This window comes from Eumetopias jubatus, unplaced genomic scaffold, assembly GCF_037043125.1.
Source record: "Eumetopias jubatus isolate StellerSeaLion01/CBP00866 unplaced genomic scaffold, mEumJub1_p1.0 scaffold_16, whole genome shotgun sequence".
NCBI lineage: Eukaryota > Metazoa > Chordata > Mammalia > Carnivora > Otariidae > Eumetopias > Eumetopias jubatus.
Window position 1 is genome coordinate 92,067,831 of NW_028274822.1, and position 14,241 is coordinate 92,082,071.

The following is a 14,241-nucleotide window of genomic DNA, read 5'->3' on the forward strand; positions in this document are numbered from 1 at the left end:
CTCATTCTCAGTTTCATTTTCATCGTCATTTCATTTTCATTTCATTTTCATTCTCATTCTGCATTTTCATTCTCATTCTCATTGGTTCATTTAAGTTTCATTCTCATTCATTCTCATGTTCATTCTCATTTTTCATCATTTTCTCACCACCATCCACTCACCCCCCCCATCTCCCTCATCCCATCTCCATCCCCATCCCATCCCCATCCCCTCTCTTCACCCATCCCCTTCCCCCCATCCCATCTCCATCCCCATCTCCATCTCATCTCCATCCCCATCTCCATTCCTCCCCCATCCCCATCTCCATCTCCATCCCCATCCCCTCTCCATCTCCTAATCCATCTCCATCTCCATCCCATCTCCATCTCCATCCCCATCTCCATCCCCATCTCCATCTCCATCCCATCCCCATCTCCATCTCCATCCCATCTCCATCCCCCTCTCCATCTCCATCCCCATCTCCATCTCCATCCCCATCTCCATCCCCATCTCCATCTCCATCCCCATCTCCATCTCCATCCCATCTCCATCCCCATCTCCCATCTCCATCTCCATCCCCATCTCCATCCCCATCCCCATCTCCAACCCCATCCCCATCTCCATCTCCATCCCCATCCCCATCTCCATCTCCATCCCCATCCCCATCTCCATCTCCATCCCCATCTCCATCTCCATCCCCATCTCCATCCCCATCTCCATCTCCATCCCCATCCCCATCTCCATCCCCATCCCCATCCCCATCCCCATCCCCATCTCCATCTCCAACCCCATCCCCATCTCCATCCCCATCTCCATCCCCATCTCCATCTCCCATCCCCATCCCCATCTCCATCCCCATCCCCATCCCCATCCCCATCCCCATCTCCATCTCCAACCCCATCCCCATCTCCATCTCCATCCCCATCTCCATCTCCATCCCCATCCCCATCCCCATCTCCATCCCCATCCCCATCTCCAACCCCATCTCCATCTCCATCTCCCATCCCCATCTCCATCTCCATCCCCATCCCCATCTCCATCTCCATCCCCATCCCCATCTCCATCTCCATCCCCATCTCCATCTCCATCCCCATCTCCATCCCCATCTCCATCTCCATCCCCATCTCCATCTCCATCCCCATCTCCATCTCCATCCCCATCTCCATCTCCATCTCCATCCCCATCCCCATCCCCATCTCCATCCCCATCTCCATCCCCACCTGACCCCAGCCCCACCCCATCCCATCCCTGTACCCATCTCTCTCTCAGTAGCCAGGCCAGGCACGCAGAAGAAACACTGAGCCTGAAGAGCATGCAGAGGGGCAGGGCTGAGCTGCAGGGCTCTGCCAGTCTCCCTGCCTTCTCTCACAAAACTCTGCTCTTCCCATCTGTGCTGGTGAGTCACTGGGCGCCCTCACCCTCTGCAAAGCTGAAAGGAATACAAGCTCATGTGTGTGCCTCACAGCCTTGTTTAAAAGGCCAAAGCAGAGAGGCAGCATAGGGAGAAGTTTCAAACCTTCAGTGAAAACACGTTGGGTTTTGTTAGGATCCTACAGGGGCAGTGTTGCCCACGGGCACAGCCATGCAGCAGGTCCGGGAGAGGAGACCGCGCCTGCACGGCGATGCCCAAGAGCTCCAACTCGACCCCTTTGCTGACCAGCACCAGCCAGGCTAGATGCCCCCGGGCAGCACCATCGCCCCTGCTTCTGCTCCGTCTCTGTGCCCTCACAAATCTGCCATCACCACGCCAGGCACAGAAGCCCCGCTTGGGAGCAGACAGAAGGCACATGGGGTGAGAGGGAGAGAGAAAACCGTCCCAGGTTCAACGGGCCCTACAGCCAGCTCCCCAGCCCTATTCTCAGCCTGCATCTGCTGTCTGAAACACCACCATGACTTTACATTTCTGCTCCTGTTTAAGTAAAAATAGTCCCGGGCAGAGAGAGTCCCTAAGCCTCATGATGCATTCATGCCTCAGTGAGACCAACTTTATCAGAGCCTTTCCCAAGAGCAGATCTGGAAAGAAAGAACACGAGAGAGTGGGGGCTGCTGGGCTGGCGGGAGGCCAGGCCTCCATGGAGGGCTGAGACGCACTGATCACAGCAGCTCTTCAGAAAATGGTGTAAATACACATCGCATAAAATTGAACCCTCTAAGCCATTTTAAAACGTACAGCTCGGCGGCACGAGCAACACTGTGTTGTGCAGCCATCGCCTCCGTCCGTCTCCGAATTCTTTTCGTCCTTCCCAGGCTGAGACTCTGTCCCCATTAAACCCTAACCCTCCCTTCCCAGCCCCCGGTCCCGCCATTCTCCTCTCTGTCTCTGAGGCTCTAGTCCCTGAATCTCTAGGGACCTGAGTAGAATCACACAGTATCTGTCTTTTGGGACTGGCTTATGGCACTGAGCATAGTGTCCTCAAGGTTCAGCCACGTGGTAGCCGGTGTCAGAAGGTCCTTCTTTTTAAGGCTGGATAGTATTTCATTGTAAATATAGACCACAGTTTTTTCTCCATTTAGCCGCTGACGGACGCTTGGGCTACGTCCACCTTTTGGCCAGTGCGGAGGTGCGGCTCAGAACACCAGTATACAAATATCTCTTCAAGACCCTGCTTTCCATTCTTTTGGAAATATACCCAGAAGCAGAAGTACTAGATCATACGGTCGCTCTATTTTTAATTGTTTAAGGAGCCGCCATCCTGTTTTGCACGGCAGCTGTACAATTTCCATTCCCATCAACAGTGCAGGAGGGTTCCAATTTCTCCACAGCCTTGCTAACACTTGTTATTTTCTGAAAAGCACATCTTTTTAAAGAAATTGGCCAACTGGAAGGCAGAAAAATAAGTGTCAAATCAAGAAAGTTCCATTGTTTTTGTGAATTGTTAGAACCCAGTTATTCTTTGAAATGTGCATTAGTGTGGCTATGAAATTAGCAACCGCAAACTACCAGTCAGTCATCAACCAATACTCTCTGAGCACCTACTACGCAGGCTCTTATGGGCGCTGGAGAGACACTGATGAGTATGACAGCAAAGGCTTCTGCTCCCTGGGAGCTGGCATTCTCGCAGCGGGGAGACAGACAGACACATAAATGAAGATGCATGATGGACTACGTGATAAGAGATACAAGAAAACAAAACCAGTGAGGTCGCAAAGACCAAAGGAGGAGCAAGGGACGGGCACAGAATGTGCAGCAATGGACCGTCTTGCTGACAAGGTAACTCTCCGGAATGCGTGCTGAGAAGCTGGCAGGTCTTTGAAGATGACAGGGTAGAGAAAATTACTGAGTGCTGAGACAGGCTTGGTGGGCTGAGGAACAAAAGGGTCAGCGTGGCCAGAGCTTCGTGAGTGGAAGGCTGAGGGGCACATCAGGTTGACCAAGATGGCGCCATGAGGAGGTGCATCATTTCCATTTACGGGAGGCATTGGAAGGCTGCTCTGAGGAGCATCGTCAGCCGGCTGTGTAGCTAGAGCACTCCAGGGAGTCAGGCCAATTAGGGGATGTTTTCAGCCTCGGGGTGGTAGCCTGGAGGCTATGACAGAGATGGAGGCAGTGGGGAGGGAAGGTCTGACACTGCTTGTTGGTTGACGAGTCAGATGCAGGTGTGAGGTGAGAGAAGAATCCAGATGGCTCCTAGCACCTCGCCCTGGGCAGCTGGGTGGGTAGCAGTGCCATGGACCGGGCTGATGAGAGCTGAGGGAGGACTGGTACGGGGGGGTTTGGGGGACACCAAAGGGTTTGCTCTGGCCTTGTTGTTAAGGACACGATCCCAACAGACTTCTAGGTGGAGATCTCCAGTGGACACTGAACGAGACGGCACTGAGTGCTTTGTGCGGGCGTCGTGTGAGGAACAGAAGAGCTGTGGCCCGGGAACTGGCCACCCACACATTGGGTGGCATTGTGTGGTGCTCTCTGCCCCTGCCCCCCTTCCCCAAGGCCCCTCCCTGCCACCCATGCTCCCGTTACCTTGTCAGGCTGCCAGGCCCTTGCGGGAAGGCCGGCATCATGCGGTCTCAGGCGGTGCTCCCCCTGGGCAGCATCCTTCAGTTCATTTTCCTAGGACAGAAGGAAAGAGCTTCGTGAGGTGACCCCCCAACTTCAGGGACACTGCAGGGCATGGTGGCTAAGGGTTCTGATTTTGGAGGCAGGCCCCAGATTGGGGGTGATTCTGCAATCCATACTCCATGTGATGTGGGACCAGCTTCTTTCTTCTTTCTGAGCCATGAGTGTCCTCCTCTATAAAATGGGAGTAACAGTGCTCCACATTGATGTTATAAGAATATAATAAAATAATATGTATTAAGTACCTGGTGAGGTTCCCAGCAGATAATTCACCCCCAATGCGTGGCATGCTTACCTGCACTACATGTCTGTATCCTAACAAGGCAATCTTGTTAAGTCAAGCTTTGACCTGACCCTTTCCTCACAAACACTGCTCCAAACACATTGCCATAATAAGTGCTAGAGAAAATTTTAAAGGGTTGTCCTGCTCAAAAATGAGGTAAAAATCTCTGAGGACTATGAGTGGCTGGAGCACCAGGGGTGAGCAGAACTCTGGGACCTGCCAGATTCTCCGCCCAGACAGGCACAGAATTGGGAGTCCAGGTTTGATTTGGTTTGGTTTGGATTTTCAGAATATGTGGGATTCAAAGTTCCTGCATGAGGCAAGAGACCTGAGCAGAGCTCAGCGCCTGACCCGAGGCTGGTCCAGCCCCCAGCCACCAAAGAAAGCTGAAAGTAATGGATGTCCGCCCAGAATTCTAGCTTATGTGAGGTAATGCACCCAGGGAAGCGAAGGAGCTGCCCACTGGCTCAGTGTCTGCGCCGTGTTAGGCCCTAGTATCACCGAGTATGGGAACTGTGAGCTACCAGTAACAAAACCTAATTCAAGACAGGGGGCATTCAGGGTGTGGTGTAGTAACCACAGAGAGGTCAGACAGGGGTGGGGCTGAGCACAGAAAGAGAGAGAAATTGGGGGTAAAATTCCCCGTTAAAGAAAAGTCTGAAAATAGAAATTCCAAAACACAGTAAGAAAAAACAAAACCTCACAGTACTAGACAGATTCAACAAAATCAATAATCAGGATGCATTTACTCCAGAGGAAATAAAAATAATAAAGCAGTCTGAAGATGGCTTCAGTAAGTGCGCTGAGGGCTCTCACAAAGGGGAAAGGGGGGAGGACAAGAAAGAGGCGACGGAGACAATGAACGGCCACAGTGGGAGGCGACTGGCGACTCAGCCTCCAGCCGGCAGGTCTGCGATTTCCCGGCCTGCCCGGTCCTTCATCTTTGTCCTCTGGTCACTCCCTCGGTGAGCTGATATCCACCCACGTCTTGAACTGATCTGGCAACTCCTCCAGCACAGCTTGAGTGCTCTAGGTTTATGCTCCATTCACCCTCCCAACAGGAAAGGGGCCGAGAGCCCTGTGGTTTCAGACACTCCCCCAGGAAAGAGGCTCCTCCTCACTATCCCCAGGTCCCATATTTCAGTCAACGTCCCTTCCTCTCCACCACCATAATCAGGAGCTCCTCCCCTCTTTGGATCAAACACAAGGAAGCACCCTCCACACGCCTTACCCACACACCATACTAGTGGGGATTCCTCGACCTATGGGAATCACATTGCCTCCTCAGGAGGTATTCCCCCATAGTGCTGGAGATCTACAGGGGATGGGTGTACTCATCCAAACACCAGAGTCCTGACCTTGGAGACCTCTGATGCCCAGCAGTCGACGAAGACAGCCATACCTCAGAGGTTTATGGGAGACACTTGGGTGTTATAGGGGTTGGATTCTGAGGTCAAACTGCCTAACTACAACTTCTAGCCCTTCTCCCTGCAAGCTGCATGGTCTCGAGTAGGCTGTCTGACACCTCCACACTCTCTGAGGTCTAAGCATGTAAAAGTGCCTACTACCCGATCAGATGGCATAGAGATGCACCACGGTAATTCTCACACAACACCAAGCACACGGTCATGGCTCAAACAGGTGGCCCCTCCCCATTGCAGGCACCACCACATCTGCCTACATCTTCCCATCTTCCACATTCCACCACCAAATGACATCGCCTCTCTTTGCACCTCGCCTAGAAGAGTGGACTGCAGGAAAGGAACATCAGGAAGGGGAACAGTGCTGCCTCTTTCACCCAGTTTTCTGGGGGCTATAGAAATGTTACATCCCCTTGTTCTGTTTATGTTCCTTCTTAGTGACTCAAGGTCAGCTTGCTTAACCTGATGAAATCAATCTTCCCAAGAAAAAGGCTCAGGACCTAAATCCTGTCCAGGAAGCACTGAGCCATGGTGTCACCGTGCAAAGGGAAAGAATCGCCACCCTCTCTTGCGGATGCCATTTCTCCAAATCGGTCCAAGCATGAATTGGCACTTCAGGTACCACTTACTATACTGGACGCCCCCACTACCCCGCCACCCCGCAAGAAGCCAACCACAGAAGGAGCTGCTGAAAACAAAATCATCCCCAAACAATCCTCCACCCTACGCTGAAATCATCACAAAATACCTGAGCAGGGTGCCACAGCACTTCACGCAATGATGCCGAAAGAAGCCCATTCACTGACAAAGGCACCCAGCAAAGGCCCAAAGAAGACAGAGAAGATACCAGTTTGAGCCTGCAGAGACGGGGATTTATTCTCCACATTATGGGTACCTCACTTTATCCATACTTGCTGTTTACCCCCAAGAAAGCCTAGAGGTGGCTGGGGGCAGGGAGCTATGGGGCTGGTTGCCGGGGGTGAGGGTGGGGGGTCTTGTCCTGCATACTACAGTTCCTGCAGACTGTGCCCCTTGTCGTAACAGGGGCACGGTGTTGCTCTGACATGCATGTATTTGCAGTACTTGGGGAAAGATTCAGAAAATGTCTGCTGTTCATGCTTCTGATCCTATTAAGATGCTGAAAAGTGGGAAGACTTACCCTGGAAGCTCTCATCATTGACACTGTGCAGGACCAGAGCTGCCCACCCAGGGATGCTGTGCCCGCTCCAATTAAAGGGCTCCTTTCTGAATTAATCAGCACCACCAAAGAAATGCCACCAAGCAAAATACAGATCACCTTGTGTATTGGTCGCATGCTTGAGACCAGCAGGCCCCCAAAAGATGTGGGCTTGTGGTCGCAACACGACAAAATGAGTCTCCCAACAGGCGCGGGTGGCACCAGCTATGACAATTCTCGGGAGAGGGAGGAGGAGAACAGAGTAGATTTAATATAATCTGACACTCATGTCTGAGTAGCAGGGCTTCCCACTGCCCGCGGTAAGCGAGTAGCCACGCCAGCGCCACGGATGCCAGGTGCACACGCACCATTCTATGCCACGGCGTAAGCCGTGCCCCCGTTGTCATCCCCCATTGTGCAGGTGCAACACTGGTGACCCTGGACCGCATCGGAGAGCCAGAAGCTGAGTTTGACGACACACACCCACGGCCTGAAGTCGAGGATCTGGTGACTCACGCATCACCAGGACTGAGATAATGAAGAACTTTCCAAACACCGCTGCATGAAATCACCCTCCTAGCTCAGCGCTCCTGACCTGAAATAGCGGCAGGAAGAGAGCACAACCAGCCTCGCTTCTGCAGGAATTTCAGATTTGCTTTCCTTGGGAGGGCTTGAGCATCGCCATAGGAACAGTTTGAGTCTTAAATCCTTTAAGTGCAAAGCCAAACAGAGTCAGAGGGTTTCAGATTTACCAAACGGTGGATGCGTGGTGAGACAGGGCCTGCCCTGTAAGAATCAAGATGCACAATAGTTTGTTGACCCTGACTGTCTTCAAGCACACAAGGGAAGGAGCTCAGGCCTTATCTCCGCTTCCTAGAGGAACACACAGAAGTTAGGACCAGCTCCAGCGGGCCGACCAGAGTTGTGGGATCTGATCTGAGGACTCTGTACCCCTAGAACCTCCTTCAAAGGGCGATTGCAGAAAGCACTAGTTATGGAGTTTTTTGATCCATTAATATTCACGAATGCATTAACCTGGAATAGCCTTACTTGGCTTTTTATCTCCTCTTTAGCCAAAATATGGGGGGAAAGAATTCTGATAAGGATAAGGGAAAAAGAGAAGGACGCAGGCAAGAGTTACAAATTCAAACACCCCAGGGAGTGAGCAGGCAGTATAAAGGGGTAGACGGGACCAAAAAGAAGAACATTCTAGAGTGATAAGAAATACAGTGATTGGGAATGCTCATGCCCCAACTAAAGAGGTCAGCTGCACCTTGGCTTCAACGTGTTGAGGCAATAGTACGACAGGGAACCCGGTTGTTCCAGGTTTTTAGGAGCTGGAGGTCTGGGTTTCTATCTGAAATATCCCTGTTTTTAAATGTTGGCTCTTAATTCAGATAAAAACATACACTGTGTACTCCCTCCCATAATAGATATGTCTACAGGTTGAGTTAGCTTAAAAATTGGGCACTTTGTAAAAGAAGTCAGACCTGATTAGAATAAAGGATTGGTACGGTGAAGGGGCAGGGGGTGCTGGGTGCAGGCAGGATGGGGTGGGGGTGCATTCCCTGTGTGCAAGGAGAGAAAGGAGAAGATGTAGGGTCACCAAAGGTAAGTTTGCCAACTTGTGCCTACCCACTATGTTGCCTTGGCTACCTGTTATGGACTGAACTGTGTCCCCCCAGATTCATATGTTAAAGCCCTAATCTCCCATTATGACTATATTTGGAGATGGAGCCTTTAGGGAAGTAATTAAATGAGGTCACAGGGTGGGGCTTTAATCCAGTAGAACCCGTGTCCTTATGAGAAGAAGAGGCAGGAGAGAGCTCTCTGTACGTGTACCGAGGAAAGGCCACGTGAGGACACAGCTCGAAGGGGGCCACCCACAAACCAGGAGCAGAGCCCTCACCAGATAGCAGCACCTTGAATTCCAGCCCCCGGAATGTGAGAAAATAAAGCTTCTGCTGCCCAGTCTGTGGAATTTTGTTACAGCTTCCCAAGCTAAGACGCAGCCCCTGCCTAAAACGTAGAGATACAGCCGGAGTTTCCCCCAAAGTTCCCGAGAGCAGCTCCACGGCTAGGCGAGGGGGAACCTGGGTCTTCAGAAACCCCACCTCACCTCACCATGAACTGTAATAAAATCCACATTTCGATGGTAAGATGGCCACTTTCCCCAGAGGGAAACAGTGACATGAGAAACAGAAAGCACTCCTTCATGACTTGTCAGTTCTCTTCATTTCAGTAACATCCTCCAGTGTGTGTGTGTCAGGCACGGGGCTCCCTGGACGCCCCGGAAACAGCAAGTGAGAGACAGCCCCTCCTCACGGGTGTGGCCACTGGGGACCCTGGTGCAGGATCATGTGTGCTATGATAGCAGAAACACAGCCTGTCAGGGTGGGAGACAAAATTGCCGACCTGATCACCCTGAGATAAAGAAAAGTCAGTGAAGGTCACGTAGATGGAGGCAAATGACTTCGTATGTGCTTAAGAATCAGAGACTTTAGGGGCACCTGGGTGGCTCAGTGGTTAAGCATCTGCCTTTGGCTCAGAGCATGATCTCAGGGTTGTGGTACTGAGCCCCATGTCATGCTTTGTGTTCAGTAGGGAGTCTGCTTCTTTCTCTCCCTCTGCCTGCTGCTTCCCCTGCTTGCTCTCTCTCTCTCTCTCTCTCTCAAATAAATCTTTGGGGGAAAAAAGAATCAAAGGCTTTGCAGGAAGTTGAAAGGTCAGTGGGAGAAATGGTAAATCAACGTTCAGCCAACTGTCAAATGGAGCTATCTTTGCTATAAAGGAAAATTTAAGCAAAATAATATCTGACATATTAAATTACAGCAAGTTTGAATTTGGACTTTATTGGCCTCACATATTTGTTTCTCTCAAATATGTTCATTCATTTTGGTTTTATGGTTTAGGAAAGCTGTAAAAATTTTATAAACCAGTTTTATCACTGGGCACATGTAATTATGTTATGAATTATAAATACATAATCATAATAAGTTCGAATATAATATAGACTATGTAGTTATAATATGCAAGTCTAGTAAAATCAGGTTGTAACGATGATCAATTATAATAACATATAATAAAAATAATTTAAGTCAACACTGGGATGTGCTTGATAATGTTTTTCTTTCTGAAAAGGCTTCATGAGTGGTTCTCGCCTAGAGCCCCAGCCAGGAGGATGGAGGTTTGAAAGGAGAAGGGATTGTGTGTGTGTTTCGTGTGTGTGTGTGTGTGTGTGTACGCGCACGCGCGTGTGCGTGTGTAAGGGGGGTGGTTGGGGTGACAGCGTTTGAAACAAAGGAAGAAGAATGGAAGGAATCCTTTGCCCTTGTCTGGGGTGCTGTCCATGGTGCTGTCCGGGGTGCTGTCCATGGGACTCTCCAGGACGCTGTCCGGGGTCCTGACCCAACTCGTGCCCCTTAAGCTCAAGGCTAGGACTATTGGCTAAATCATCACGTGATATGGAGAAATCCTTGGGACCGGGAGGACCTGGGTTTGAGGCCTAATTCTAACATTTACTGAGTGTCAATTTAAATGAAAGAATGCATAGACATGCACTTTTCAAACTGGGAAGGGCCATTTGAATGTGAGAGATTGTTATGCCAATAAACAGACTGTTACTGAAACAACTATATCTGGTTTCCTGTCATGCTCAGGTCTCGGGAGGGTAGAGACAAGCCTTTAAGTTCCTCCCTATACTCAGGAAAATCTATAAACGTGCACTTGCTTCAACTATGACAGACACACGCTCTTCCGGACCTGTGTGACATTCAGGCATACTACATATGCCAATACTGTAATTGCAGAGAAGCACTGTGCTATTTAAAACCTATTTTTCTAACACAGATTAGAGACAAGCTCAAGTGGAAAAATATAACATGTTAAGCAGGTTCTAATGCAAGCTCATGAACCAGAGAAACGTTTGAATTTTAAATAAAGCTCCTCTCCATAAAGGTATTTCATTAACTTACATGTACTTGGAACCTATGCTCTGTCCTATTAATGGAAAACAAGCACAGTCGAAAATTTGCTTGGTTCCCAATGGTCACCCTCATCAGAACACAGGAGGCCCCAAAAAGAGGTCTTCTCTACCAAAAACAATGGAGTTGAACCTATGGGAATTCTTTCACATAGGATTCTCAAGGTTGGGGAGTAAGGGTAGAGGAAGGGTGAACAGTTAACATGCCACGTTTCCCAGGATGCAGAAAAGCTGGGACTCTCCTACACGGCTGGTGTGGATGTGAAATAGTACACTTGTTGTGGAAAACGGTTTGATGATGCCTCAGAAAAGTGGAACAGAATTACCACAGTAATCCCACTCCTGGTATACACCTCAAAGAACTGAAAATGGGTATTCAAACAAATACTCATGTATGGATGTTCAGAGCAGCACTATTCTCAATAGACGAAAGGTGGAACCTACCCAGATGCCCATCGTCTGATGAACAGATAAACAAAACGCGGTCTTGACACTCAATGGTATACTATTCAGCCATAAAAAAGAATGAAGCAGAGACACCTGCTACAACATGAATGAACCTCAAAAACATGCTGAGTGAAAGAAGCCAGTCATAAAATGTCCCATATTGTATACATTTGATATGAAATGTCAAAAACAGGTAAATCAGACAGAAAAAGCACCCTGATGGTGGCCAGGGCTGGGCGAGGAGAGGGTAAACAGTGGCTGTTAATGGGCACGGGGTCTGCTTTGGGCTGATGAGAGGGTTTTGGAACGAGATAGAAGTAGTGATTGCACCGCATCATAAATGTGCTAAACACCACTGAATTTTTCACTGCAAAATGGTGAGTTTTATGTTACAAAGAGTGCCACCCATGTCTCTGGGGGCAGAGCCTGAAGTGAGGCAAATATGACCCCATCCATGTGTCCATGAGTTTCTTCCCTGAGTGTTCCTTGGGACCACTGGTCCCCAAAGGCAAACCACCACCACGTCTGGTCCTCAACCAATAAACAGCAGTCTTCTCCAATGCTAGTGGGAAAGGCTGGCACTTGCTAGGTCCATCTCCAGTAGGGCTCCTGCCAAGGGGACTCTCAGGGCCATTTTTCCTATATGTGATTTCAGCATAACCTGTTGACTTCAGAACTGAATCCCTGCATAAAATGTGTCTCCACCCTATACTTGTTCAGCATATGCAATGCATATTAATTTATAAACTGCATTCCACCTACTCTCAAAAAAAAAAAAAAAAGGATTCAAGGATGCCTGTAATAAAAATAAGTATGCAGGAGCGCCTGAGTGGCTCATCGGTTAAGCATTTGCCTTCAGCTCAGGTCATGATCCTGGAGTCCTGGGATTGAGCTGCACATCAGGCTCCTTGCTCAGCAGGGAGCCTGCTTCTCCCTCTCCCTGCTGCTCCCCCTGCTTGTGCTCTCCCTCTCCCTCTCACTCTATCTCAAATAAATAAAATCTTTAAAAAATATTTATGCAATAAGGCAGTTAAGAATAATGATTAAAAGAAAAAGAGAACACTATGTAGAAAAATGTGTGCCAAGGAAATCACATAAAGAAGATTTTTACCCATGGACTGAATATCACATTTAAGTACTGAGTTTGCCGGCTGCTAATGTGAGAAAGAAAACGTATCGATTATAACTTAGTTAATGTAAAGGATGGGCCTCCTAGGACCCTCCTACAAATAACACAGCAACGTGAAATATTTAAGTGCCTTTTTAAAAAAGTGTTTTGCTTTTGCAAGAGATGATTTGTTAGTATTGTCACAACATGGCGCTACCTCTTGAGAGCTTCTGTGCTCCATGCTCTCCCTCCAGCCAGGGGCCTTTCTCCACCAAATCTCAGATTCTTGATTACAGCAACCTTGAGCTATGTGAGCAAATGAAAATGGTGCTTCTACAATCTGTCCCAATGAGGCAGGGTTAGGCTGCAAATTCAGACGAGTTAAGGAGCTCTCCATATTTCCCAGACGTTCACTCAGTAAGACAGACTTTTCTCTCCCCAAAGACAGATCACTTCCATTAGTATCAACAGAATTTTCCTTATGACTCAGGGCCCTGTGGGTGTTAGAAAATATGTCCTTAGTTTTAGATCCACACCTGTCTGCCATGTGGTAGGTACATCTGACGCCTTTCAGATACCTTTAAGCTAACTTTTTAGATTAAAACAGAGCATACATACACAAAAGTGCACAAATCATAGGCATACAACTCTGCTAATTTTTACAAAGTGCTCACATCAGCATAATCATAACCCAGATGGAGAAACAGACCATTTCCAGCAGCCCTGAATTTCTCTCCTGTCTCCTCCCAGTCAAGACCCTCCCAAAAGGTAAACCATCTTGTGACTTCTAGCTCCACAAATTCATTATGCCTTTTCATTAACTCTATGCAAATGGAATGGAGACATCTTTTTGGTGTCTGGATATTTTTGTCAATATTTTGTCCACGATCCATCCACGAGAGTGTGAAATAGCAGCTTGCTCTACTTCACTTCATCTCACGTATAAATATTTGTTTATTCGTCTTCAGCTATTGTTGAACACTGAGGTTGACTCCATTCTGAAGCCTTTAAAAATAGTGCTGCAAAGAACATCCTTGAACATGTCTTTTGGTGGATGTGTGTATCTCTTGGCCAGTATTTGTCTAGGGATGGAGCTGCTGGACCATGGCCTATACATGCATTTAGGTTTTGTAGAAACTGCCAAGCAGTTTGGGGCAGCAAGGGGTGTTGGGAGTCCTGCATCCCCACATCCTCACTGACTTGTGGCACCCACAGTTCACCCTCATGTTGGCCATGCCAGTGGGGCACAGTGGCACCCCTCAAAGGTACAAAGACAGCAAAGCTCACCAGTGTCATAGCTTCCTTCTTCTAGAAGTCAAGAGGCAGTGGGTTTCAGAGGTTCTGGCACAGATGACCTTACAGGGCAGACTTCAAACCAGCTGGCTCCCAAAGCGTAGGAGCTACCCAGGCACGTGAGGCAGCCCGGCGCTGATGGTCAGTGGTGGTGGCTGGGACTGGGGCAGAGAAGGGTGTCTGCTCTCTGAGGAAAGGCCCTGTTAACCAGGCCCAGCCAACAGTAAACATGGGCAAGCATCGCCCACATCTTCTATTTTTGAAGAAAAACCAGAAACCACTAGTTTGAGGTGAGACTTCCCCAATTTAAAATGCTGGCAACTAAAGAAAGCCTGTCTGAGACCTGTTTGGGGGTCATGGGCCACACCTTGCCAGCTCCGTTGAACAGTTTGTGCACCAATGCATGCTCACCTCGCCGTCGAGCGGACCTCAGGCGGGCTCCCTTCCGCAGGGGACTCTGAGCTTCCCAGTCCCCTCTGTCATGACGGAAATGC

General features: G+C 49.1%; 1 protein-coding gene across 4 annotated transcripts in view; it reads right to left on the minus strand.

The window, feature by feature from the left end:
* The window catches only part of RIMBP2 (RIMS binding protein 2), a 162,651-nt gene that overhangs the window by 88,697 nt on the left and 59,713 nt on the right, over positions 1 to 14,241 (minus strand). For 2 of the 4 annotated variants that reach the window (XM_088019314.1, XM_088019313.1), the window contains exons 1-2: positions 6,900 to 7,055; positions 3,941 to 4,030 (exon numbers count right to left, since the gene is read on the minus strand). In XM_088019314.1, coding sequence (XP_087875440.1) covers positions 3,941 to 4,030; positions 6,900 to 7,055 — 246 coding nt within the window. Of the gene's footprint in view, positions 1 to 3,940; positions 4,031 to 6,488; positions 6,550 to 6,894; positions 7,056 to 14,241 lie in introns of those variants that run through there. The other 2 variants (XM_088019312.1, XM_088019316.1) reach the window with 2 other exon arrangements.